A 26894-nucleotide genomic window follows, 5' to 3' on the forward strand; every position below is an offset into this window, starting at 1 on the left:
GATTATTATACTTAAAATGTTGTATAAATCCAAATTATTGTATTATTATTTACAGAGTCAAAACATGTAGTGAAATCCGATGCTGCCTACCGAACTAATGGTACTCTAGAGAAGTGGTCTCTAGGGTACCTGAATGGCTAAGTTGGTTAAACGACTGCCTTTGGCTCAGGTCATGATCCTGGAGTCCTGCATCAGGCCCCCCGCTCTGCGGGGAGTCTGCTTCTCCCTCTGACCTTCTCCCCTCTCATGCTCTTTCTCACTTTCTCTCTCTCTCTCTCTCTCTAAAAAAACAAACAAACAAACAAAACAGTTAAAGATTAGTAATGACAAGAAATCACTGGGAAAAAAAAAGAAGTGGTCTCTAAACATTTTTGGTCATGTACTTAGATTACAAAAAATATGCACTGTTGTCAATCTACATATTAAATATTAGTAAAGTTTGATATCTTAATTTAGATAAAAATAGAGATATTCTAAAAGTTTCTTCCCAAATGCTCTAGAGGTTAGATTTGTTACAAGAAATTTCCACTTTTATATTTTCAGACTATACCTGTTGAATCCTCTGTTCTGATCATTCTTGCTGTAATCATATATTAACACTAAGTCCTCCATTAGCAATAGGATTCATGGTAGAACCTGGAGAAAGTCTATCCCATGCCTTACTGTTTTTTTATCATTTAGTGCCTTTAATCTTAGTGCCTTTAAAAAGTCCTAAGAACTTCAGGACCTTTAAAAAGTATTTTATTTTTAAAATACCTACATCTTAAAATACTAATGCATAAAGTAGTATTATACCTTTAAGTAAAGAATTATTATATTGGTCGATTTTTAAATTATTCATTACATTCTATATGAAAGTGGTTTTCTATAATTGTGCTTTTTTAATAGTGACTTTTAAAATGCCTTAAATATTAAACAGTCTGGATAAAGGAAAAATGTGGCTTGAGTTTTTGAATTAGAAAAAATTCCTGTTTAATGAACCAACTCTAAATTTGTTTAATGATGAATTTCAGCTTTGGTGGTCATCAGAGGAAAAGCCTTTTCCTGAACAGAAAAGTCAGTCAGTGGATGTTTTATGCAGACTCAGTGTTATGCAGCTTTGCCACAAGGAGAGGAAGGAGAGAGCTGATCAGGGTATAAGAAAAGGGGACGTAAAACCTTTTTGGATTAGGTATGAACCACTCTTAAGAAGTCAGTTTATCAAGGCGGTCAAGCCCAGGAGAACTGACACAAATAATCCAAAATGAGAGTACACCATGGATTAATGCTTATGTTTAGGTCTCTTAATGACATATGGAAGCATATTTGAGTAGCTAAAGGGCACGTTATCAATGCAATTCGATTCCACAAACATTTATTAAGCAGTTTATAGTACAGAAATAAGGCATGATCTGTGTTCTCAAGAATCTCACAATCTCGTGAGATATAAAAATCACAAATAGGAAGGTACGTTTAGTGATTAACCCCATCTTATCGCACTACCTTCCTTAGTCTGACCACCTTCTCCCTTACGTAAATACTGTCAGGGAAGTTCCTTCTAATTAATCTTTTCAAATAAAAAACCCAGGCTGTCCTTTGTTATGGTTATTTTACCTTTTATATTAAAAGGCCAAAGGGTAACTGATTGTTTCAGGAGGAAAAGCTTGTCTTAGGCAATGCCATGCATGTAAGACTCTTGCCCTGCTCATAACCTACAAAGTCAAGTAAATGCAAGCCTCCTTCTGGGTTTTAATGGAGCCATTCTGTGATAATAGATGTAGATGTCTGCCAACTACAGCAACTGCAATAAAAACACCTAGACATTCTGGATGGATGTTTTCCCAATGAATGACAAAGGTCAGACCGAACAACACCGTCATGGTCCCTGTGGGTTGACATCTCAGTCTACGCAGCTGTGCTTTTTGGCAAATCACTTAGACGTTGAACCTGTGTCCTCATTTAAAAGCCACTGTAAAAGCATTCAGCTTACCTCACAGGAACAGCTAGTAACTGTAGTTGTGAAGCATTTTACCAAAACCCACTCAAGACAACGTTAAGTGTAGTAAAGTGGAAGAAATTATTGCGCATTATAAAGCTGTGGCGCATTTTACTAAAATCTAGCAAGGCCAACAGAAGTGCAGTGTAATACAAGAAATTACTAAATTAGTAAAGGGATAGTGCAGTTGTTCCAAAAGACCTTGATCCCGGGGTAGCTCAGGTCACTCCCTCAAGGCAAATCACTCATTATTTCAACATTCGTGTTTGAAGGGTACACGACTTCGGGCTCACAGCAGTGAGGTAAAAAGCAGGGGGGAACCGTGCGAAGACGCGATCTGAGCTTCCCGGTGGAGGGACCACCACAATTAAAAAGCAGAGAAAGACTGGGGGGACGCGGACTGTAGAAAAGGTTGCCCACGCACTATATGCGCGCCTCACCCTTCCGGGTCGGGCATCTCCAAATTCTCAAGCCTTTAGGGCCCAGAACCTGGAGAGAGTGGGGGTATCCCACAGAGCGGAGATGGGCTCCCCGGGCGAGGCGGGGTGCAGTCCTGGGGTCCGCTCCGATAAGACTGGAGTAGTTGGGGAAGGGGCGGGGGCGGCAGTGGACCGCCGGGCGAGAGGAGGAGGGGCGAGGCGCCGTCGCCGGCCCCCTCCCCTCGAGTGCGCTCCCCTCCCTTCCCGTCCCCGGCCTGGCACCCGAGCGCAACCCGCCGAGGCCGGGCTGCTTCAGGGGGAGGCGCCAACTCGTCGCTGCACCGGGCCCCCAACCAAGCAGTAACGGCGACCCAGAAGGCGGAGCGGATGCGGCTCGGGCCTGCGCTGAGGTAAGGCTACAGGATGGCGTAGGAAGTCAAGAAGGGACGCCAGGCTCGAAGCCGGCCACTCTCAGAGTCCCTCCCCGGCAAGCGGCCATTTCTCTCCGCCCTCTCAGTCCGAGCTCCCGGACGCAGCGACGGCCGACGAGCAGCCCCCGGGGTTACGCCCCCGCCCAGGCCTAGGGCCGAGCCGTTGCCGCGCGTGCGCAAACCCGCTGGGTGGGGGCGCTGGGTGCGCGACTCGGGAGTTTGCCCCCCACCCAGGCCGCGGGCTCAGGCGGCGCTGCGCATGCGCGAGCCTGAGGGCGGATGTCGTGAGCGGAGCGAGGGTCTTGGTTGGCCTCGCCACCGCTGAGCCTCCACCGCCTTCCGCACTCGAGGAAGGGCGTCGTCCCGGCTTGCGAGGGCGGCGGCTGCCTTAGAGTTTCTCCTTCTCTCCCCATTCTTCGCTCCGCGTAGGCTCCTGCTGTTTTTATTTCTGTCGCCTCGACTCGAGGCTGGCGTCCGGAAAACCCATTCACCTAGCTCCTGGCCCCGAACTTGCTCCCTAACTCAGTGTGATGCCTTTGACCTTGGGTGCTGTGGTTGAGGGACGGCAGGGAAAGTTTGGCTAAGCCAGGCGAAGCCGCTGTGGAGGGATGGGAAGAGTCGCCTTAAGCCTTTATTTTAAGCCCGAAGGTATTGCTCTGCTCAGCCCCGGAAACAGGTTTTCAGACGCTGAAAACTTTCCAAGTGCTCCGCCTTGGCCCGAGTTGGAAGGCGAGTTTAGAGCGAACTTCTGTTTTTGTTCTTTGGGAAGTTACATAAAATGTCGGAGCAGTGCGAGTACAGGACTGTCAAAAAATGCATGTCACAGAGCTGCCTCCTACAGCTCTTGGTGGCTTAGTCTTAGAGCTGAGTGAAAGTGGTGGAGTTAACGAACTGCTTTGGGACGACGCTCTTTCCCCCAGACTCAGAATGACCGTCACTGTTTAATGTTTATAGAGCCTCATGGCTTTACATCCTTCTAGTACCAAGTTAGAACTTGGCTTTACACCTTCGTGTGCAGTGGTATTTAGTGAAAGTCAGTTTGGTGACTTCTGAGGCTACTTGGAGCGGTTTTTAACGATGTCATTACTGTGCTTTGTAATCCCATATGATGTGCTGATACAGACATTTGGGGGCTGGAATTGAAGAAGCTCTTATTATCAGGGAATCTGAGTACTCTAGGTGAAAGGTAATCTCTATTTCCCAGGGCATTAAGAGATCTATATATACACACATATATACATATATATGTGTATATATGAATGTTATTAAGTAGTAGGTAAAGGCAATTAGAATGATACATTCTTGCACACCCCCCACACCCCACTTCTACCATGCTGGCCTCATTGGGCTTGCTGGGTTTACCAAGTGGGCCTCTACCCTAGGGCCTAGGCGTTTGCTATTTCCTCCATGCTCAAAGCTCAGTTTCCCCCTCCACCCAAATAATGTATGGCACCTACCTTAATCCAAGACTCAAAACAATTGCCATCACTTCAGAGAGGTGATTCAGGTCATTTAAAATAGCCACTGTTCTCTTTCCACCCTCTTACCCTGTTCTCTTTGGCTTTATAGCACTTAACCACTGATAATACCTATTTCTATGTGTATGCTCTGTCTCCCCCATATTTGGAGCACAGTAGATATTTGTTAAGTGTATAAATGGAATTAAAATCTGACTCCAGAAATATTTTGTACTGAGTCCTCAATGTGGATTCATTCATTCAACAAATACTGAGTGACTACTTTCCATGAGGTTCTGTTCAGGTGTTTAAGGTATGTCAGTGAACAAGATAGACAAAGATCCGTTCCCTCTGGAGCTTAACATTTCTAGAAAAGAATGATTGATAGTAAACATATTTGGTTATCATTTAGAAAATTATAAGTGGTATGAAAAATGGAAAAGAAGAGCTGAGAAAGAGGACTAAGAGTGCAGGTGTGGGTTGCAATTTTATACAGCATGGTTATGTTGGGTCTGAGGATAAACTGAAGGTGATGTTCAAGACAGAGAACTAGTTTTTCAAATTATCTTTCTGGAGAAAATGTTTCTTGCCATTCTCCAGTATAAATTTGATGGGGGCCCACAGCATGACCATTGTGACAAATAAAACCTTATTTTATATAAGTAAAACATTTTTTTTCCAAATTGGGTACAAATTATTCAGAATTTTATGGTTTAACCTAATATATCAAATGAAGAGACTGGGCTCTTAAGTAGAAAGGACTAGCCAAATGAATACTACAGATGTGTTGAGAAAAAGTGTATATTTTCTGCACATATTACTATATTTTGCAATTCTTCTTAATGTCTCTCTGACTGATTAGTGAAAACTAGCTTTCTAAGAGTGGTCAGTTGCTTTTCTTTATTTGAAACTATGTTGAAAGGTCACCTGGTATGGTATCATGTGATAAGTTATTAAATTATTAATCTTAGAGATTTCTGAATAAACCAGACAAGACTTAGAGAAAGTGGCTGATAGAGAGGAACAGTTTTAGAAAGTAAAGTGTGTCTTTTGGGCCCTTTACTTAAGTAGTTTACAAACACTATATCAAAAACTATTAATCTGGAACTATAACTGTAAGGTACCTATGGGGTTTGTCTAAGCCTTGAGAAGTTTGTCATATTTAATTTTGGTTTTATCATTTGGTTAGAATGGAATTAAAATGCCTCTAAGGTACCACTACTTTTGAGGTTTACTGGAGTTGAATTAGTATAAATCAAAATTAACCAGACAAGAGAGATTTGAAACTAGGAGTGGAATTATCAGTGGTGCAGAATGAGATCAAAGACTCCTGTTTGAGGCTGAAAATAGAGGACTACATGGGGATATTTACTTCAAAGTAGCAGATAATTTGCCTCTCTGAGAGGGATATTTATAGTATCCTTCAGTGAAAGGCAGATATCCTTTTCACTTTCATTCTCTGGAAGGAATATGTGTCTAGTTCACATGGTGATCCCATCTTAACAATATGAGAGTCTTTAGGAAATTTAAGGCATAATAGTTTTTTTCAACATATATCTGACACTGAAGTGTGTGTCTTAGTGTCTGCAGCCTTGCTGATCTAACCTGAGCTGATATCTATTATGTACATCTCTCCATGGAAGATATTTTGAGCTAATGAGTACCAGATAGTAAGTAAATCATAAATAGATCACATTATAATATGTTTTGTATTAAATTAAATGTATATGATACCAAACAAAATGAATCCCCCCCCCAAAAGAAAAATCCAAAACCAAAACCAAAACCAAACCAAACCAAACAAAATGAATCCCAAATAGAAATGAGCCAAGGCTAAGAAAGCCTACCATGCTGAAGGAATGTTTATGTTGTGGGACAAAGATCTTTCACAGTTAGGATTTTAAAATTATTATTATTGTACTAGATCTATAAGGACCTAAATTTCAAATGGATTTACAGATTTTTTCAAGTACTAACTCATTTTAGCTAGTTTAACAACATAAAAACATTCGTATAGTTTATGTTGATAATTTTTCATATTTGAAAAAGGTAATTTTGCTCTGTATATTTGAAAAGGCTAACTTTAATGAGCTCAGTAATCTCTTCAAACTAAATACAAGTTTTCTTGGGACTGAAGATCTGCCTCATCTCTCTTGATGAAATTTGGAAAGCTTTTTACAAACATAATTAAAATAACAGTGATGTTTCTGTGTTCTAAGTCAGTTTGATGCTTATCATAAACCTGGCAATATAATTTCTTTTGTACCTTTGTCATAGTTGTGCTTTTTAGTCTTTCAGTTTTGTCTGTCCTGTTTATAATTTTCTCACATTAGTTAGCAACTGTGTAGGTATTTTACTGTTATTTGTAGTAGGCTTATCGCCTCTCATTCAAGTAGAGGTACATTATAGCTATCATCCTTTTTTACAAGTGATAATTGGGATCATGTTTTCTTGTATTTTTATCATTTATAACTTACAGATGACATATCACTTAATGGTTCAGTTAGAATGTTGGGAATCATCATTATCCCACTGACATTTACTTGGTCTGGACCTCATTAACACACTGTTACTGTAAACCATGCTGGCATCCAAAAAGACATTAGTTTTCTTTAATGTCCTATTTCTTTGTTTATAAAAGTGGCATCAACGGTATTGCCCAGATGGGAGAATTTGTTAAAAGCATTGAGTTCTATATTGCAAGAAAACTTTTTTACGTATTTTATTTTTCAAGCATGGCTTTAGAGTTGACCTCATATTATTAAGTTGAATTAATTATATATTTACATATAATTATTTTCTATAATAATGTAATATAATGTTGTAATATGTTATATAATATACCAAATAAAATAATATTTATATAAGAATATATTTATATATAATAATATAATTGTTTTTGTATATGTATATACATATGTAAAACACTGGATTTTCTTTGCAGAAATTACCATTTTTTTTTACCATAGGAATTACTTCTAAAGAATGGTTATTAGCACTTGAAGTTCCTGGTTAATTGTAAAAATCAGTTTCCGTGGAAGATGCTTTCTTCTCATAGATACAGTATGTCTAGTTTATTAAATCTTAAGGCCCACAAGTACTCTTGTGTTGGGGTAATGTTGACATAAGCACCTGGGAGGTGGATATCTTTCTGCTCCACGTTATTTTGTTTTTTCTCTTATGTAAGTTTGCTTTCAGCTTAGTACCTACTGCAGACACCACATCAACATCTGTTGAATAAATTAGGCAAATGAATGTATGTCCTATAATCAGCTTAACTCTTTATTTGGGTCAGAGGTATTACCAAGTAACATAACACATTGTCCTATTAGCAAACACACTGATTAACATTGATTACCAACAATACTATGTAGAGGCTGCTTATCATATACTTTGTGTAGGGAACTGAATAACTTGACCTGTTGTGAATTGGTATGTTTCTCATGTTCAGGTATCAGAGGACTGTCTTTTTATCCACTGTCTCCAACTGCGTAGCTATTAAGAGTATAGGGAAAACTCTCAAAATACAAATTGCAAGATTAAGGAGTTATCTGTTCCAAATAGGGATAATTTGGAAATAAATTGCTGAACTGTACAAGTTCAAGAAAACAGATATAATTGGTTGAAATGTTGAAAGGGGTGGTCCAAGATGGTGGTGTAGAAAAACCCTAATCTCACCTTCTCACATAGACATACCAAATCTACAGCTACATATGGAAAAATTCCCTCTGAAAAAGACCAGAAAACTAGCTGAATAGCTACTTCACAACAAAACAGTAAAAGGGCCACGTATGCATGGTTTCACCAAAAACCCCACTGCCAGAGTGGCAACCCACAGTTTGGAAGCATTTCACAAATCTGGAACTTCTTTGATGAATGAGGGGTTTATATCCCACATCAGGCACCCCAACCCCTGGAACCTGCAATGAAGAGATGAGCTCCCCAAACATCTAGCTTTGAAAACCAATGGATCTTACATCCTGGAGACCCAAAAGGCTGTAGAGAACTGAGATATTTCTCTTAATGGGCTTGCATGTAGACACAGTTGCCTTGGGAACCAGCAAATAATCAGCAGTTTGAAAAGCACCTAGACTATATGTGAAGATTTATTTTCTAACCTTAAAGCTTCTGCTGATTGGAACTTTTTCTGGGGACAGAGGTGCTGGTGGATGCCATTTTCGCACTCTTCCACTACCTTGATACCTTGGGCAGGCATGCCTATGTTCCTGGGTTTCATGGGACTGTAATGAACAAGAGTCAGTTCTTGGTAGGCTGTCACCCCCAAAGCTCTGCATAGACAGCAGACTGAAACACACCCCCAGTCTATTAGTGAAAAAAGCCTATTTACTTCTCCTGGTACTTTGGCCCAAGGGGCAGACTTCAGGTCTGCCACACATCTAGAGGCTACAAAGGTGCTCTCAGGGAAGAATATAGGCTGTGGGATGCCATCTTTTTGCCTTCCCTCAGCCTCACTACAGTTTGCTGGGACCTTCCAGAAAGGAGCTTATACACTGGTCTGAAGCCCCAATTTTGGCACCTGTCACCCAGGGGACACTGTCAGATTGCCTGGTCTAGAGGTCAGCAGGGTCTATGCTTGTCTCAAAGTAATAATCAAAAAGATGTTCACCAAACTTGGGAGAAGAATGAATGTATACAGCGAGAACTTCAGCAGCAAGAGTATATAAGGAAGTACCAACTGAAGTCACAAAACTGAAGAATATAATAACTGAATTGAAAAATACATTAGATGGGGGTTCAACAACAGACTGGCTGAAGCAGAAGAAATGTTTGGCGATCAAGAAGACAGGGCAGTGGAACTCAAAGAGAGCAACAAAAAGGAAAAAAAAATGAAGCTAGCTTAAGGAACCTATGGGACAACATAAAGTGGCATAACATTAGCATTGTAAGGGTCCCAGAAGGAGGAAAGAGAAAGTGTTAGAAAATCATGTAAAGATTAAACAACATGCTATTGACCAATGGGCCAATCAAAAAAACCAAAGGAGAAATAAAATACCTTGAGAAAAATGAAAATGGAAATATAACTTACAAAATATATATGACTCAGCAAAAGTAATTGTGAGAGGGAATTTCATAGGGATTCATGCCTACCTAAAGAGATAAGAATCTCAAACAATTTAACTTTCTACTTAAAGAAGCTAGAAGAAGAACAAACAAAGCCAAACGTAGTAGAAGGAAGGAAATAACAAAGATCAGAGTGGAAATAAACAGAGACTAAAAAGATAATAGAAAAGATCAATGAAACTAAAAGCTAGTTCTTTGAAAAGATAAAATTGATAAACCTTTGGCCACACCCATCAAGGAAAAAAAAAAGAGAGGGTTCAAATAAAATCAGAAATGAAAGAGCAGTTACAACTGATACCACAAATACAATGGATCGAAAGAGACCACTAGGAAGAATTATAGCCCAACAAATTGCACAACCAAGAAGAAATGGATATTCACAGAAACTTTCTATGAGTGAATCATGAAGAAAAAGAAAATCTGAATAGACTGACTACTAGTCTGGATATTGTATTAGTCATCAAACACCTCGCAACGATTAAAAGTTCATGACCCAGTGGCTTCACTGGTGAATGCTACCATTAATATCTGACCTTTTAAAACTGTCCCAAAAAATTAAGGAGGAGGGAATGCTTCCAAACTGATTTTACCAAAACCAGACAAGGATACCACACACACACACACACATAAATATTACTGGCCAGTATCCCTGATAAACATAAAGGCAAAATTTTTCAACAAAATATTTGCAAATATTGCACACAGATTAGCAAATATTAGGATATATAACATGAATTCACCAATACATTAAAAAGATCTTATACTATGATCAAATGGGATTTATTCCAGGGATGCAAGGATGGTTCAACATTCACATGTCAATCAACCTGATACACCACATTAACAAAATAAAGGATAAAAAATATATGATCATCTCAACAGATGCAGGGAGGCATTTGACAAAGTTCAACATCTATTTTTGAAAAACACTCTCAATAGAGTAGATATAGAGGGAATGTATTTCAACATAATAAAGGCCATATATGACAAGTCCACAGCTTATGTTGTACTAAATGGTGAAAAGCTGAAAGCTTTTTCTTTAAGATTAGGTATAAGACAAGGATGCCCACTTTTGCCATTTTTATTCAACATAGTGTCAGAAGTCCTAGAGCAATTAGGCAAGAAAAGGAAATAGAAAGCATCCAAACTGGAAAGGAAGATGTAAGCCTTTCATAATTTGTGACATGATTTTATATATAGAAAACCCTAAAGATACCACCAAAAAACTCTAGTTTTTTAGTTCAATAAAGAATGTATAAATGAATTCAGTGAAGTTGCAGGGTATAAAATCAACATATAAAAATCTGTTGCATTTCTATACATTAACAACAAACTATGAGAAAGAGAAATTAAGAAAATCCCATTTACAACTGCATCAAAAAAACGCTTAGGAATAAATTTAAACAAGAAGGTGAAAGACCTATATGTTGAAAACTATAAGACATTTATGGAAGAAATTGAAGAAGACACAAATAAGTGCAAAGATATCCCATGCTCATGGGTAGAAAGAATTAATATTGCTAAAATGTCCCATTTCCCAAAGCAATATATAGATTCAATGCAATTCCTTTCAAAGTCCCAATGGCACTTTTCGCAGAATTAGAACATATAATCCTAAAATTTGTAGGGAACCACAAAAGACTCTGGATAGCCAAAGCAATCTTGAGAAAGGAGGACAAAATTAGAGGTATCATGCTTTCTGATTTCAGACTATATTATGAAGCCATAGTAATCAAAACAGTCTGATACTGGTATAAGAACAGACACCTAGATCAATGGAAGAGAATAGAGAGCCATATGTATATATGTTCAATTAATTTACAACACAGGATGCAAGAATATACAATGGGCATTAGGATAGCCTCTTTAATAAAAGATGTTGGGAAAACTGAATAGGTACATGCAAAAGAATGAAACTAGACTACTTATCTTACACAATACGCAAAAATCAACTCAAAATGGATTAAAAACTAAAATGTAAAACATGAAACAATAAAACTAGAAGAAAACATAGGCCCTAAGCCTCTTGACATTGGTCTTGGCAATGCTTTTCGGATATGACTGTAAAAGCAAAAATAAACAAGTGAACTACGTCAAGCTAAAAAGTTGCTGCACAACAGAGGAAACCATCTACAAAATGAAAAGGCAGCCTATAGAATGGGAGAAAATATTTGCAAATCATTTATCTGGTAAGGAGTTAATATTCAAAAAATATAAAGAACTCCTACAACTCAATAGCAAATAAACAGACAATCCAATTAAAAATGGACAGGATTTGATGAGACATTTTTCCAAAGGAAACATACAGATGGCCAACAGGCACAGGAAAAGATGCTCAACATCACAAATCATCAGGGAAATGCAAGTCAAAACCACAATGAGATGTCACTTCACACCTGTTAGAATGGCTGTTAACAGTAAGCCAAGAGGGGCGCCTGGGTGCCTTGGTGGATTAAAGCCTCCCAGGGTTCTGGGATCGAGCCCCACGTCTGGCTCTCCGCTCGGCCGGGATCCTGCCTCTTCCTCTCTCTCTGCCTGCCTCTCTGCCTACTTGTGATCTCTGTCTGTCAAATAAATAAATAAAATCTTTAAAAAAAACAACAACAAAAAAAACTAAGCCAAGAATAATAGGTGTTGGCAAAGTTGTGAAGAAAAGGGAACCCTTGTGCTTTATTGGGAATGTCAGTTGGTAAAGCCACTATGGAAAACAGAGGTTTCTCAAAAAATTAAAATCACGTATGATCCAGTAATTCCATCTCTGGGTAGTTACTGAAAGGAAATAAAAAGAGTAATTTGAAAAGATATATTCACCCCTATGTTGATTGCAGCATTATTTACAATAGCCAACATATAGAAACAACCTAAGTGTCCACAAGTGGATAAATCGATAAAGAAGGTCTGGTATATATATACATAGTGGAATATTGCTCAGCCATTAAAAGAGTGAAATCTTGCCATTTGTGACAATATGAATGGACCTAGAGGTCACTATGCTAAGTGAAGTAAATCAGAGAAAGGCAACAACTATATGATTTCACTGACAGGTGGAATCGAAGAAACAAACAAAAGTCATGGATAGCGAGAACAGAGTGGTGGTTGCCAGGAGTGAGGAGGATTTGGGGGAAGGATGAAATGGGTGAAGGGGCTTGGGAGGTAGACTTAAAGGTATGACATGAGTAGGTCAAGGAGATGTGGTGGCTATAGTCAATAATATCGTGGGTGCATATTTGAATGTTGCCAGGAGAGTAGATCTTGAGAATTCTCATCACAAGAAAGAACAAGAAAAAACATTTTTTTAAAAGATTTTATTTATTTATGAGAGGGAGAGAGAGAGAGAGTGAGCACAAGTAGGGGGAGCAGCAGGCAGAGGGAGAAGCAGGATCCCCACTGAGCAGGGAGTCTGGTGCCCTGTGGGGTTCCAGCCCAGAACCCTGGGATCATGACCGAGCCGAAGGCAGACACTTAACCGACTGAGCTATCTAGGTGCTCCTCTTTTTCAAGTTTTTATTTAAATTCCAGTTATCAAACAGTGTAATATTAGTTTCAGGTGTAGAATTTAGTGATTCTCACTTACATACAACACCCGGTGCTCATCACAAGTGCATTCCTTAATGCCCATCACCCATTTAACCCCATCCCATAACCCACCTCCATGGATATTCTTCCATGGTATTTAAGATATTATACTTTGTTATTTATTTGTTATCTTCCTTTTATATTGATAAAATTTTCTGTTTCGGATGGTAAAAGAAATTATGGTTTATGAATTGTGATTATCAAGCCTTTATTGAATTATTATGTCCGTGGTAAAGGCAATATTAGAATGGATGTATTATGATTCCAAAATTGTGTTTCTTTAACACTGGGTAATCTTGGGGTACCGGGGTGGCTCAGTTGGTTGAGTGTCTGCCTTTGGCTTAGGTCATGATCCCAGGGTCCTGGGATTGAGCCCCTCGTTGGGCCCCATGCTCAGCGGGGAGTCAGCCTCTCCGTCCCCATTTGTCCCTCCCCGCCTTGCTTGTGCACACGCTTGTGCTCTCTCTCTCTCTCTCACATGTTCTTTCTCAAATAAATAAGTAAAATCTTTTTGAAAAATTGGGTAACCTTATTCTCCTATACTCAGATGATTAATATAATTTAAGCTTAACATGTTGAAAACTGTCTTGTCAGATGGAAAAGTGAAATCATACCAATTCTTTGAAGGGATTACATGGAAAATTTTATCTTTGTCATCACCTTTATCAAAAATTTCCTATGAAAAAAATTCCCATCAAAGTCCAGCCATATATATATGTATGTATGTATATATGTGTGTGTGTCAGTATCCACAACACATTAAAATAGTATTGCTTTCTGCATGTTTCTAAACTTTACCGAATAGTATTGTTTTTTGCATGTTTTAAACTTTATCAAATTAGATCAAATAATTTATCAAATAGTGTACCATATGTATCATTCTGTGACTTAGTGATTTTTGGCTTAAATTATTTTGGACGTTTATCTGTGTTGATTCTAGATAATTTATTTTAATTGCTATATGGTATACACATGCGATAGTTTATAAATTCTATTGATGGATCCTGTTGATCAATTCTGTTTGCTATTTCTCGTTTTTTGCTACTGCAAACAATTGCTTGTATGTTCTAGAGTTCATCTAGGCCAACGTTGTCCAAGCTATAAGGCAGGGCTTATTAGTGATCCTCAAATTATTTTAGTAGGTTGAGACCAGCATTTTCTTTTAAAAATGAAATAGGAAAGGATAAAATAGGACAGAGTCAGGGTAGAATAAATAGAATAGGATAGAAAAAATAGAAAAGAAGATATCCCTTAGCACCTCATACAATAAGGGTAAGAATTATTTTGTGAGACTTTTGTTTCAGGTACATATATGTGTCAAAAAAGATTGAATGAAAGGCACACTGCTCTGACCTACATATTGTTGAGTTACTCTTGAAGTGACTACACCAGTTTGTTTCTTATGGCAGGATGGGTATACTATTTGATCTGCATCCTCACTAACACTAGGAATTGTCCCCCTTTAATTTTGCAGATGTGACAGGTGAGATCTATTTCATTGTGATTGCATTTCCATGGTGAATTTGAGCATCTTTTAATACGTTTATTAGTTGTTTCTGTGACTTGCCTTGTCTTTGGCCCACTTCTAAATTGGATTGCTTGGGTTTTTTTTCTTACTGATTTTTAGGTATTCTTATCTATTCCGGATGCAAATCCTCTGCGAGCCACCAGTTATATATGTTGAAAATACCTCTCCCATTCTGTGACATGTTTCCCTTTGTTCATTTTGTCTTTTAGTATGCCATATTTCTAAAGTTTTAATGTAGTAAATTTCACCAGTCTTTTCTTGTGGTTTATGCTTTTGTATCTTATTTAAGAAATCTTTCCCAGCCCTGAGGTCACAAAGATGTTTTCTATACTTTCTTCCAAAAATTTCAAAGTTTTGTTTTTTTCACATTCAAGATGACTTCCTTTACATTTTCTATGCTGGCATACTACAAATTAAACTTTTTTGGGGGGACGCTTGGATGGCTCAGTCAATTAAGTGTCTGCCTTCGACTCAGGTCATGATCACTGGGTCCCCGGATTGAGTCCCACACTGGGCTCGTGCTCAGTGGGGAGCCTGCTTCTCCCTCTGCCTGCCACTGCTCCTCCTTGTGCTCTCTCTCTCCAACAACAACAACAACAAAAAAGAGTATGCTTACAAATTTTTTTTAGTATGTGTTTTTTTCATATGTTACAGTGTCCAAATTGTTGAAGAATGGTCCTAAAACTTACCACATAAAGCTATAAATGTTATATAAAGGTTATAATGTGTAGTAATTGATTTTAATAATTGAGCACCTCTATTGCTCCTTTTTAATAATAGAGCTAATAGGATTTTGAACTATATATCTATAATGTTATCTTTTTAAAGTTGCAAGATGGTATATTTTTCTCTTCTCTGCTTTTTTTGTAATAGAATTTATTTATGCGTTTATGTTTTTCAGTCACATTAACTTTATCCTAGAAGACAACTTTACAAGGATCTAGAAGGAGCAGGATTAAAGATGACTGAATACAGGGCTCCAGAAATTTAAAACAATCAGGTACAAAAATTTTTGGATGGAACAGTCCCAGCCGGTCAGTACAAAATAAAACTGGAAGGTACACAGGAAAGCTTAAAATATCCCTGCAATGTAGGGGAGGGTCCAGGAGAGGAGTTTTGTAATTGTCCTGGGTTCAGATACTGGCTCTAACCCTGACTGGTAGGTGATGGTTGGTCAAGTTTTTGAAACATATCTGTAAAATTGAGGCAATGACTTTATCTGCTGCTTTTGGCTACTATAAAGTTTAATGACATAATATAAGGCCCTTAATCCCTGGTACAGGCTAACTATTTATTTTAACTGTTATTATTATTGCTGCTGTTATTTAGAATTCATAGATGTGGTATTCTTTATGTATATTGTGGATTTTTAAGAAGTGTATGTTGATGTACTGCTATAACATTGATATTAGTAATAGCCTGGTGAGAGGTGCCTGGGTGGCTCAGTCTGTTAAGCATCTGACTCTTGATTTCGGCCAGGTCATGATGTCAAGGTTGTGAGATCAAGCCATGCATTAGGCTTTATGCTCAGCACACACACTCTGCTTAATATTCTCTCCCTCTCCCTCTGCCCCTCCCATCCTCCCCCTGCTCACACACATAATCTCTCTCTCTCAATAATAATAATAATAGCCTGGTGAAATCATGTAGATAACAGGAGAAGATAACTATAATCCTTATATATATTCCATAAACTGTATTTCTCAAGTTGTACAAATTGGAGAAGCTAGTTTTCTCTATTATGTTTGATCACATTGAAATAATGTTAGAAAAAAAAAATCCAACTACTTTCCATAATGCTAGAGAATTCAACAGTTTTTTCATAGTACTGTACAATAGTAATTATTCTTGAATAATTTTTAAATCTTCAACAACATTCTGGCCAATAAAGATGAAATTATACCAATGTTATATTTAGCCTTAATTGAATTTTACAAATGTTATTTCTTGAAATATGGTAATTTCAATATGCTATTCATACAATTATGTCTTGATTAGTCAAACAGAATGCCCTATGTTCCACCATTCTAATTTTTAAAGAGTTACTCTACTTGAAATTAATCAAAGGCACCAAAAAGAGCTATTTCTTTTCCTCCTTAAAAAAAGCAGGATTTTAAAATGAAAACAAAAAACAGGATATTCAACTGATTAAAAAAAAAAAATCTCTGTTAACTGATAAGGACTGATTTCCAGGAGATATTGTTAAATGAAAAAACAAAACAAAACAAAACAAAATTGCTGGAGTATATCAGGTATGCTATTTTTTGTGTAAAGAAAAATTAGGAAATAAAAACACAGACACATATCTGCCTATTTTTTTTTAAGATTTTATTTATTTATTTGCCAGACAGAGATCACAAGTAGGCAGGGGGGGAGGGGGAAGCAGGCTCCCTGCTGAGCAGAGAGCCGGATGTGGGGCTTGATCCCATGACCCTGGGATCATGACCACAGCTGAAGGCAGAGGCTTTTACCCGCTGAGCCACCCAGGCGCCCAATCTGCCTAGTTTCGCAAAAAGAAAAAGTAAGAATAAACCAGAAACCAGTAATGGTAGGGGGATGGGATGGGAAACAACAACCCAGGATTGCTGTTCTAGGATCTTAGTGTATTAGCAAGATTTCCCTTCTCCTAGGAACAAAAATGGCCTACATTACAATGAGGGGCAGTGATAGCTCATCTTTGGTCCCTTTTCCTCCTATTTATTTCCTTTTTTTTTTCCTTCCCTTTGACTTCCCTTCTTCTACTCTTTTTCCTCTTCTCTTCTACTTTCTTTTTTCCCCCTCCCCTCTTTTTATTTCTTGTTCTAGTAAACCTGGAGTAGATGTGGAAAATGTCGTTCCAATTAGGATGAAACAGAAAGAAAAGAACCTCGATGCAGGCAGTCTCCAGTATACAAAAAGCTGTATTCAAAGAATGCTTTCAACCAATATATAGTCTTGTGTTCTTCTCCAAACCATGTCCTGCGGCGGTTATAGCAGTGAATGAGTCATGGTTGCCTTTCAAACAGCTTGCAAATTAATAGACAAGACAGATCATGTAGGGATAACTGTCACATGAAATTATCTTTCCATATTGGAACTAGATCAAGTTTTATAAGTTTACAAGTGAGAGAAGTCCAAGTAATTCTTTTAAAAACAAGTATATCTTTTCTAGACGTTAGAAATAATGATTTTGGGGGCACCTGTGCTAAGTCGATTAATTGACTCTTGATTCTGGCTCAGGGCATAATCTTAGGGTGGTGAGATCGAGCCCCACCTCAGGCTCCTCACTCAGCGAGCAGTTTGAGATTCTGTCCCTCTCCCTCTGCCCTTCTCCCTGCTCATACTCTCTAAGTAAATAAATAGATAGATAAATAAATAAATAAATTTTAAAAAGAAAGAAATAGTGATTTGTATCAGTTGCCACAGTTTGAGCTATAATTATTCTAAATATATGATTATTCCTTATATTCTGAGAGAACTTTTTATAGCTGAGGAAAACAAAATTTTACCAGTATCCTCATGGGCATATAAAACATTGATAAGGAACATTGTTAAGACTTGACCTTATATTGGTTATTGTTTTCATCTGTCTATTATAAGGTTCTAATTGCCTGTAGATAATATAAAATAAAATGTTCTGATGTTAACCCTTGAAATGTGGATTGTATTTGAGTAAATAGAACCCCAACTAATAAATCAGAAATATCAAAATTATTATTATTATTATTTTAAAGATTTTATTTATTTATTTGACAGAGATCACAAGTAGGCAAAGAGGCAGAGAGAGAGAGAGAGAAGGGAAGCAGGCTCCCCACTGAGCAGAGAGCCCGAGAGAGAGTGGGGCTCGATCCGAGGAACCTGAGATCATGACCTGAGCCGAAGGCAGAGGCTTTAACCCAGTGAACCACCCAGGTGCCCCAGGAATATCAAAATTATTAAATAAGATTTCATTCAATTGCTTTTGGGAGGAGAGAGAATATTTATTTATATTTATTTTTAGGGATGAGAGAGTCAACTATGTAATGATTGAATCACAGTCCAGACCTGCCCTGCAAGAAATATTAAAGGGAATCCTTTGAGCAAAGAGAGAGCCCATGCTGTGGCTCTTTTGGTAGAGCTTCTTCTTTGGTTACTTTTATGTGGTAGAAAGTAATCTTCATAGCGATGATTCATTAAGGCAAGAACATTGAGTGCTGCTGCTACAAACTTGATGGCTGTTGTTGCAGATTTGTTGTTAAGGTCTAGGATAAACAAAGCTCTATTCATTCTTCATCCTTTCATTTTTTCATTCATTCCTCTCCCCACCTCCCTCAGTTTAGCAAATCATATACTCTTCAGTGGAGCTGAGAACTGGTAAGTCTGCTCTTCACAGTGATTTGGAACTTTCCGATCCCAGAGGAAATTTGACCAAGGTCTAAAATTTATTTTTTCTTATCTGTAGTAGGTCAACTGTAAAAAGAAAATTTTCTACTTATTTCCTTATAGATTTAAGAATCTTTATTTATCCTGGGATTACTTTTCCAGACCTCTGCAGGAGGATTCCCATAAGAGACCATATGATAGTTCCAGAACAGTTAAAACACCTTTAGCTATTAACTCTCATGCCTAAACCTTATTTCTCTTATCATCCCTTCACCATATTTGAGCTTAGCTTATTTTCTCTGTTAATTGGAAGTAAAATCATTTTAACCTGCCTAGTTTCATCTGACATATGGGATCCTGATTTTACCACATACTTTTTCCTTAGGGGACTGCACAGGACTGAGTCCATATGGAAGAAGAGCTTTCCCTTTCCTATGGAGAAAGTGGCAAGGTTAGAAGAAAACATACAAACGTGCCTTTGGCATGTGTACTTTCTGTTGCATGAAACATGTATCAAACATCTACTGTTCACCCAACAGGAAGATGAGGGAGATAGCATCTGTCTTTGAGGGTCTCACAGTATAGTGGCTCAGATACAAACATAATTATCGTGGGTATATAGCATGCTACAGGGGCCGGCAGAAAGCTGTGGGTATTAGCTGAGGGGTAGAGCAGGGTTCCCAGATACGGTGCTCTTGGAGCTTTCACAGATAACACTGTCCTACAAAAGGATCTGAGTTGAATAATGTTTACTTCGTTGCCAGAGACTTAACAAAATTATAAAATACCTAATCTTAGATGACATAGTCTTAATTCATCATAGATATTCTTTGACTTATTCCTTCTCCTTCACAGCTCCACCTTACAGTCAACCAGCTTAACTCCTATGTATCCTACTCAGGTTAAAATTTCACATCTTTCAGCGTGCACATTGATTTCTGTGTTGTGTTAATTTTATTAAATTGACACAATATCTGTTCTTTACTATTAGCAGCTTGATACTAATTGCCACTATTAATTTTCATTTTTCTGTTTTCTGCTGTTTTTAAATAAAGTATGGTCAAAACACAATGAAAGATGTAAATAATTATAAAAAGCCAGCATAGTTTACAAAGATGGCAAAACATCTGAAACCAAACCATAGCATTACCGTGTGCTGACTTGAAGTGTTCGTTTGTGAGCCCTTAAAGCAAAATAGAAAATTAGCTTACAGAATAATGTATAGAACTTGAGAATCTTCTAAAATGTTAATAGAAAAATTCCCAATTTTTCCCAGGAAGAACAGATTTTGTAAAATAAAAGAGAGTAACAGAATTAGCGATGAAATGACTATTACGTATAAAGTGTTGCATTGCCAGAAAGTCCTCCAAAGGCAAGGTGTTGGTGGGTTTCTTAAAATAACTTTTTTGTTAGTCATGCTCAACAGGTAATTTTGGTTCTATTTCTGTGTGCTGTATTTTAAATGTAATTGTGACAACTTAGTTGTCTAGAGTTGAGTGAAGTATCATAATCTGTTCAGTTCTTCATTTGGGTGGAGAAGCAGAATTCTATAGGTAGCCCATACCCAAAGGAGTAATAAAATGCATCTTGGTCTCTAATTTTATGGAGCTGTGTTTCCTTAATTATATTTTCCTTGAGCTAATATTAAAATTTTGCCACTTTGCATTTCTCAAACAGAGGCCAGTGAAAGATGGGGGAGAGAGGCTGGATGTAAAGGAAAGTAAAGCAAAGCTGACCAGGGAATAGTTACTGCCTATAGTAGTAGTATGTGCAGGAAGGAGGGTTACCTGGGCCAAATTAGGACTGAATTCTAGGGACACGGTCTTGAAGACTTATTGTGTGCACTGTTAAGCTCTCACTCCCTGGTAGTGCTTTTCCCCCATGCAGATTTTTTTGTTGCTTGCCCTTGGCTCTGGCTCAGCGGTTTCCTTACTTAACCGGTTGGGCACAAAGGTGGTCGGGTGCCTTTTGCAGAGATGGCTATTGTCATGCAGGGTGGCTGTTTCTCCCCTAGGAGCTGTGTGTGAATCTTATGTCACCTCCACTCTTGTTATATATACAAAGTCTCCACATACATACAATATATGTACATGTTTACAATATATGTAATGTGTACAGCTATGTACACTCATGAGTGTGTTGTAAAGAAATATTTTCTTCTGAGAACACAGATGCTACAATTCCTTGAGATGGATAGGAAGTATTTACCTCTGAAAAGTGTAAATGTATGCCTTTTACAAATTAAGTTATAAGTTCTTCCAAGAAATAACTCCCCAACAAGACTTAGAAAACAAAAATTTTTTTTGATGATTCACCTTCAGGAGTCAGCCTTCTGACAGACATTTAAAAGCAGTGTATTCACACCTCCATTGTACCCAGGTTATATTGTAAGTATTCGTTTTCTGTTAAATTGTGAGCTCCTTGAAGGGAGCAATTGTGTTTCATTTTTATACCTTTCGTATCTGGCCCTTAATACATGATCAGTGATACTGTCACACCTGATGTTCTTTTGACTTGTGGCAACCTTTAACGGATGTATGACTGCAGGATACACTTCAACACACACGCACGCACGCACTACCCAGTGGTTAGTAGAGTCATGGGGTGGGTACTAGAGGTTGGGTACAAGTGAGTCAGAAAAAAAGTTCAGAACCAAGGATTTGTAGACAGGTGTTTTAGGAGCTTGTTGGATTTACCACCTGATTCTAGGCATCTAAGAAAACCACTGGATTTTTGTAGCAGGGCAGCTTGAAATCCAAAAATCTGCTTGAAAGGAGAAAATGGGGTGGGAATGCTTATTTTCTCTTTGTATATTGCTGTCTGCCCCGTTCATGGAAGGTAGCCCACAGTGTGTATTCTTGCCTTGTTCGTTAAGGACCGGATGAGAACAGCCAAAGCCTTGCAATTGTAAGCTGGATCTTCCAGTGGTATAACTTGATATGTGAACTTTTTTTCTCTGCAACATGTGCTATATGGAAAGCAGTCTTTAGAAGCAAGTGATCTTGGAAGATTACTTTGTCTTCCTCTACCTCAGTTTCCTTGTATTTAAAATGAGGATGGCAATATCTATGCCCTGTATTTGTGAAGATTAGAGATAATATGTAAGAATTCTTTTAACTAGCACACTAGTTCATCTATAAATATTTGATGCCACATCCCAAACATTGTTCTTTTTGAAATTTATAGACTTAAATAGGAAAAAAAATTAAAATGCAGACCCCAGAGAAGATAAGATTCCTTCGTGATATAAGGAGGTGGGTGATTTATGGTAGATTGGACTAAAAGCTAACATAATGAGAGATTCTGCCCTTAGCTCTATAGTGGCCTTGGGTGCTGCCCAAAAGATAACCAAGGGCTTCATTCTCCAGACAGCGTCTTAGAGCTCGCGTGGCCCGCTGAGGGCAGTGTCTGGCTTTGGCATCAGGGGAGCTTATCCTGCTTCAGGCGCTGCCATTAACTCAGGAAGATGCTGTTTACGGTTACAGGCTGCCTGCCTTCTGCATTCGTTCTTAGGGCTGCCTTCACCACAAACCGGGGGCTGAAAGCCATAGACCTTTATTATTTTATAGTTCTGGAGACTAAAATGATGTTACAGAGGATGAAATTAAGGGGTCAGCAGGGCCATACTTCTTGAAGGCTCTGGGGAAGAAGCCTTCCTTTCTTCTTCCCAGCTTCTGGAGGTTTCTGTCCGTCCTTGGGGGTTCCTGGACCTGGAGGTGATTGGTCCAGTCTCTGCCTCTGTGACCACGTGGGCTCCTTCGCATGGTGTGTTGCTTAATTTGTGTCACATTGAGTGGGCCACTGGTGCCAGATTAAACGCTGCTTCTGGGTGTGTGTGTGTGTGTGAGTGTTTCTAGAAGAGTTTCTGAATTGGGGAACTCAGTAAATGGTTTGCCCTCCCTGGTGTGGGTGGGTATTATCCACGGTGCTAAGGGACTGAATAGAACAAAAGGGAGGAAGGAGGCATTCATCCCTTCTTTTCCCTGTTTCACTGATTGATAGGGGTCACTTCACTTCATCTTTTCCTGCCCTCAGACTGGGATATACATCACTGTCTCCCCTGATTCTCAGGCTTTCGGGTTCGTTAAATTATGCTACCAGCCCTCCTGGGTCTCCAGCTTGCAGATGGAGATCATGGGACTTCTGAATCTCCATCAACTTGTGAGCCAAGTCATCATAATGTATGTGTGTGTGTGTGTGTGTGTGTGTGTGTGTACACACGCATACACTCTCCTGACTCCTAAAGTGTGTGGGACAAATATGCTTTCAGATCTGCAGAAAATAAGTAGCTAGTCCAATCAGCTTTCTACCAGAATGCTTTCCTGGTAAGGTTGACTTAATAGCTGACAGGAAAGACAGGCCTCAGAAAATCCTTTGCTCCTTTAAATTAAGCAGGAGTATGGTGACATGCCATTTGAAAGACAACATTGGCTGTTTATGCACCTTATTGTAATCCTCAAATTTTTGAAAGCTACAAAGCACATATGTAAAAATGTTTCCAGTAGAGCAAATAAATAAAAGTTCTCTTTAAAACAGCTTTACAGTATCCACATAGTATGCTCTTATGGGAGCACAGGAGCTTATGATCTTAACGTATGCTTTTATGGGTTTAATTGTTTCCCCCCCACCAACCCCAGTTTCTATGTTGAAATCCTAACCCCCAAAGGTGGGGGTTATTAGAAGGTGGGACTTAGGGATGTGATGAAGTTATGAAGGTGGAAGCCTCATGAATGGGATCAGTGCTTTATAAAAGGGTCTCCAAAGAGATCCCTGCCCCTTCCATCCCATGAGGAGGACATTGTGAGAAGGCAGTGGCTATGAAGCGGGAAGGGGGCCTTCATCAGAATATGAGCGTATTGGTGCTTTGATCTTGAAATTCCCAGTCTGCAGAACTATGAGAAGTAAATTTTTGCTGTTTATAACCCACCCCTGTGTGGCATGCTGTTAGAGCAGCATAAATGCACTAAGACACCCCAGGACCCCAAAAGGTGACCTTATTTGGAAATGGGGTCATTGCTGATGTGATTAGTTAAGCTGAGGTTATTACGGTGAGCCCTAATTCCAGTATGACTGGTGCCCTTATGAAAAGGGGCAGTTTGGGTCAAGAGATGGACGTGCATGCAGCAGAGATGATATGAAGACACAGGGAGAAGATGGCCATCACAAGCCAAGGAGAGAGCCCTAGGTCCTTCCCTCACAGCTCTCAGGAGGAACCAAGCTAGCAGATATCTTGACTTTGAACTTCTAGCCTCCAAAACTGTGAGAAAATAAATTTCTTTGGTGTAAACCTCTCAGCTTGTGGTACTTTGCTATGGCAGCCCAAGCAAACAAATACATTCTTTGTGGGTGTATATTCCTAGCAATCCCCAAACCTGAGTGGGTGGAGGGGGGGATAGACGAGGGAAGCCACTAACTGCTTGACTGACAGAATGGACCCAAGAACCGAAACTTCTGGACTGGTTCCTTGGTGTCACCTTCAGCATCGTTCTTTTCCAGGAACGCATTTTGTCAAGACTTAGGTGCCTGATGAAATCCCCGTGCCCTCTCAGTTTTTCCTGCCTTTCCTGCCTTTCCAACCAGCCTAGTTTCCAGAGCTACATTTAAGACATAGTACTGAAAGTACAGAAGTCAGCCTTGGACAGTTCTTGTGGCCCTGAGGAAAATTAGTAGGTGAGATCTGGTCCCAGCCGGGGTCTCTTGGTTGCTGTGAGAACAGGACTGAAGCAGTGGGCTTCTCATGACAGTTCCCGTAGCTGTGAGGGGCCTCTCAAAACTAGAAAGAACGGGCCCTCCTTGAGCCAGTGCTGACTTCCACAGAAGTCAAAGGGGAAGGGAAAAAAAAATATTTTTAAATTAATAGTCTTAATGTGTGTGTGTGTGTGTGTGTGTGTGTGTGTGTGTGTACACGTATGTTTTTTAATTTTATTTATTTATTATTTATTTTTAATTTTTTCCTTTTCAGCCAGTACAGGCTACTCTGTCATCTTTGAAGATGTTAGATGTGGGAAAGTGGCCAATTTTCTCCCTTTGTTCTGAGGAAGAACTGCAGTTAATTCGTCAAGCCTGTGTCTTTGGCAGTGCTGGCAATGAAGTTTTATATACTACCGTAAATGATGAGGTAAATTTTGAAGAAAAAATTCAGACACTTAGAGTAATGGGTTTGCTAAGTTGAAGATCTTGGGGAGGGGGGACTAAGGAATTAGGTTTTAAAAAAGGCATGGAGGGTGGATTCTTACTTATTATATAATGTTATACAATGAAGCAATAATAATGGGTTTGTCAGAAATAGAAGTGCTTGAACTAACAGTGGTTTTTCCCTCAGATTTTTGTGCTTGGCACAAACTGCTGTGGCTGTTTGGGGTTAGGTGATGTCCAGAGTACCATCGAACCTCGGAGACTGGAGTCTTTAAATGGCAAAAAAATAGCCTGCCTCAGCTATGGGAGTGGCCCCCATATTGTCCTTGCAACAACAGGTAACTTAGGGACACAGTGTAGAATTTTAGCTACTGACTTATTTATTGGTAAACAAGACTTAGGACCACCCCTTAAATTGAGAACATACTTTTTGATTGGGTAGGAGTTTCTGGCTCTGCCCTGTGAACATTACCTTGGGTAACATGAAATATGAACATATCTGAATATCAGAGTGAGATAACAGAGCAGAGAGAATCTGGCAACTATTGGCATTTTTGATGTGAAAATGACAGTGCTGTAAGCTCAGTAAACCCCTTTTATTTATACTTTAAAAGTTGAACTATTATTGCATTAAAATGCTGAATTCACTCTGGACTTTCTGAACTTGAGATCCCTGATCTACGAATTAAGACACTAGAGCTAAATTCCAAGATGCCCTCTAACTTCTAGCACTCTGAGATTGTGACCATCAACAGTGACTAATGACTATATTTGATACTAGTAATATAAGGAATTAAATAGTCTCATGGCTGTTTCATGAATTCACACCAATAGGACATTATAATTAAATCATACTTTAGCATTTTTCTTAAGCTGAGTATTCATTTTATTAGTATTCTTTGAACTGAAAATAAAGTTTATAAACACTCTTTTGTAAACTAATTTCACATAAATTTTAGGGAATTTTGGTTGTCAGTAATAGGCTAGTTTTTTTGGCCCACTTTTTCACTGGAAACAACTAAAAATTCTAATAAAATATTAAAGTTTTTTTTCATAGAGGCATCAAAGCACTGACAAGGCTGAGAGAAATTATTGGATCATATTTAAGAGAAAGTGTGAACTAAGGTTAAAGGGGAACTTAAAGCTAGTTTCGCCTTAAGGGCATCTGCCTCTCCACATAAATGGAGTTCTGGTTTGATGTCCTTACAAGGTAGAAGGGATCATGAGTCAGAGATCTAACAGGTTATGCGAGGCCCACAAAGGGCTACAATCTAGGAACAGGGATGGGCTAGCTCTCCCATTTCTAAGGCACTGAAAAGAAAAACCCTTGGCTGTGAGCAAAAAAGGAGGAAAAAAAGAAAAGAAAGTAAACCCCTCCCTGAAGGGTTACAGTCATGGATTTGTATTTCAGTTCACATCAGACTGGGCCATCCAAGAAATCTCAAGCCTTGGATTTATCAAAGAAGTACCTTTAAGTGCCTTAGTGGCACTTAATAGAAGTTAATGTAGGTCCTTTCTGCAAGAAGGTAGTTTCACTTCATCCTAGGCCTGAAGAACTATCATGCCATTGAAAAATGAGTGTTCAATGGCAATTAGTAGCACATAGTCAAAGATAATCAGGTATACAAGAAAACAAGACACCATGAATAAGAACCAGCAAAAAAAAAAAAAAAAAGATAGCAAAAACTGACTAACTGACCACTAAGTATCAGATATTAGAACTGTCAGATACCAGTTACAAGATGGCTATATTTATTACTATATATATTTATTTATTGTTTGAGAAAGTACAAAGTGATCTTGAAGATACCTGCAGAGATCAAAGAAGATTTGAAAAAGAACCAAATAAACAATATAATTATCAAAATGAAAAAGTCAGTGGGCAAGTTTTATAGCAGTTTGGACACAGCAAAAGAAAATAAACTGGAAGATTAGAAGAAATTATCTGGA

At 38.7% G+C, this 26894-nt stretch overlaps 1 protein-coding gene across 9 annotated transcripts in view; it reads left to right on the forward strand.

The window, feature by feature from the left end:
- The first annotated feature begins 2755 nt into the window (after positions 1-2755).
- LOC111146906 (RCC1 and BTB domain containing protein 2) overlaps positions 2756-26894 on the forward strand; it is a 44483-nt gene continuing 20344 nt past the window's right edge. For 2 of the 9 annotated variants that reach the window (XM_022502648.1, XM_022502652.1), the window contains exons 1-5: positions 2756-2804; positions 15370-15468; positions 19195-19260; positions 24772-24927; positions 25132-25282. In XM_022502648.1, the coding sequence (XP_022358356.1) occupies positions 19219-19260; positions 24772-24927; positions 25132-25282 (349 nt within the window). In that variant the 5' untranslated portion in view covers positions 2756-2804; positions 15370-15468; positions 19195-19218. Of the gene's footprint in view, positions 2805-15369; positions 15469-18761; positions 18801-19137; positions 19261-23425; positions 24480-24771; positions 24928-25131; positions 25283-26894 lie in introns of those variants that run through there. The other 7 variants (XM_022502654.1, XM_022502658.1, XM_022502649.1 and 4 more) reach the window with 6 other exon arrangements.

Source organism: Enhydra lutris, unplaced genomic scaffold (genome assembly GCF_002288905.1).
Source record: "Enhydra lutris kenyoni isolate GAN:26980312 unplaced genomic scaffold, ASM228890v2 scaffoldscaffold15, whole genome shotgun sequence".
Taxonomy (NCBI): Eukaryota; Metazoa; Chordata; class Mammalia; order Carnivora; family Mustelidae; genus Enhydra; species Enhydra lutris.